The 1,267-nt window shown below is 65.0% G+C and overlaps 1 protein-coding gene across 1 annotated transcript in view; it reads left to right on the forward strand.

Annotated features, from left to right (window-relative positions):
* Positions 1-556: 556 nt before the first annotated feature.
* Positions 557-1,267, forward strand: part of TACR1 (tachykinin receptor 1) — a 15,905-nt gene continuing 15,194 nt past the window's right edge. Inside the window, exon 1 of the mRNA XM_042023165.1 lies at positions 557-953. Within this exon, the coding sequence (XP_041879099.1) occupies positions 562-953 (392 nt within the window). The 5' untranslated portion in view covers positions 557-561. The remainder of the gene's footprint in view (positions 954-1,267) is intronic.

The following is a 1,267-nucleotide window of genomic DNA, read 5'->3' on the forward strand; positions in this document are numbered from 1 at the left end:
CCCGAACCAGCCCTGCACCCCCATCCAGCCGTGCCCGAACCGGGAAGAACCTGCACCCCGAACCAGCCGCGCCATGGCCGCACTCCCGGCTCCAGCTGCACCCTGACCCAGACAGGTCCCGCACCCCGAACCCGCCGCACCCTGACCCAGACAGGTCCCACACCCCAAACCAGGAGAGCTCTGGAGCAGCCCTGCCCCCGACCCCGCTGCCCCCGAACTGGGAGGTGCCCACACCCTGGAGCAGCCACGCACCCCAAAGCTGCTGGGCCAGGGGGGCCCTGAACCCCAAAGCCACTGAGCCAGGGGGGCCCTGAACCCCAAAGCCGCTGCGTGCCCCAAATTTGCTGTGCCCTGATCCTCTGCACCCTAAACCAGGAGGGATCTGCCTCCCAAATTAGCTGACCCAGCAGGATCTGCACCCCAATCTTGCTGTGCCCTGATCCTGCCGCTCCCTGACCCAGGAGGGCCCCACACCCCAAATTCACTGTGCGCCCCAATCTTGCTGAGCTCTGACCTGGGAGGGTCCCACACCCCAAATTCCCAGTGCCGTCTCCAGGGACCATGGATGCCTCTCCGGCTCTGGAAGCGGAGCTAGAGCACCTCAACGCCTCCCTGAACGAGTCCTGGGCCAACCCGTTCGTGCAGCCGCCCTGGCAGGTGGCCCTGTGGGCCGTGGCTTACGCCCTGATCGTGGTGGTGGCCGTGGTGGGCAACGTGGTGGTCATGTGGATCATCCTGGCGCACAAGCGGATGCGCACGGTCACCAACTTCTTCCTGGTGAATCTGGCCTTCGCCGAGGCCTCCATGGCCGCGCTCAACACCGTGGTGAACTTCAGCTACGCCGTGCACAACGAGTGGTACTTCGGCCCGGCCTACTGCCGCTTCCACAACTTCTTCCCCATCGCCGCCGTCTTCGCCAGCATCTACTCCATGACGGCCATCGCGCTGGACAGGTGAGTGGCCGGAGCGGCCGGGGTCACTCCGTGGCCGGAGCCTGGGCGTGGAGCTCGGCTCTGTCTGTGCTCCCCCACAATTAAAGCAAAGCTCGTTTCGGGGTTCAAAATAACCCAGCCCCGGCTGCAGGTGGCTTTGGGAATTCTGTGGGAGCGTTGGGAGCTCGGGAACAGCTCCGTGATCCCCCCGGCGGTCAGTGCAGGGTCCTGGGGGTTCCTTTGGAGAAGCCTCTGCCTTCCCAGCTCCTCTCCAGATTCTTCCCTTCCCTTCCCTTCCCTTCCCTTCCCTTCCCTTCCCTTCCCTTCCCTTCCCT

This window comes from Corvus kubaryi, unplaced genomic scaffold, assembly GCF_017639235.1.
Source record: "Corvus kubaryi isolate FWS band 111438036 unplaced genomic scaffold, C.kubaryi_AGA036_p1.0 37237, whole genome shotgun sequence".
NCBI classification, from domain to species: domain Eukaryota; kingdom Metazoa; phylum Chordata; class Aves; order Passeriformes; family Corvidae; genus Corvus; species Corvus kubaryi.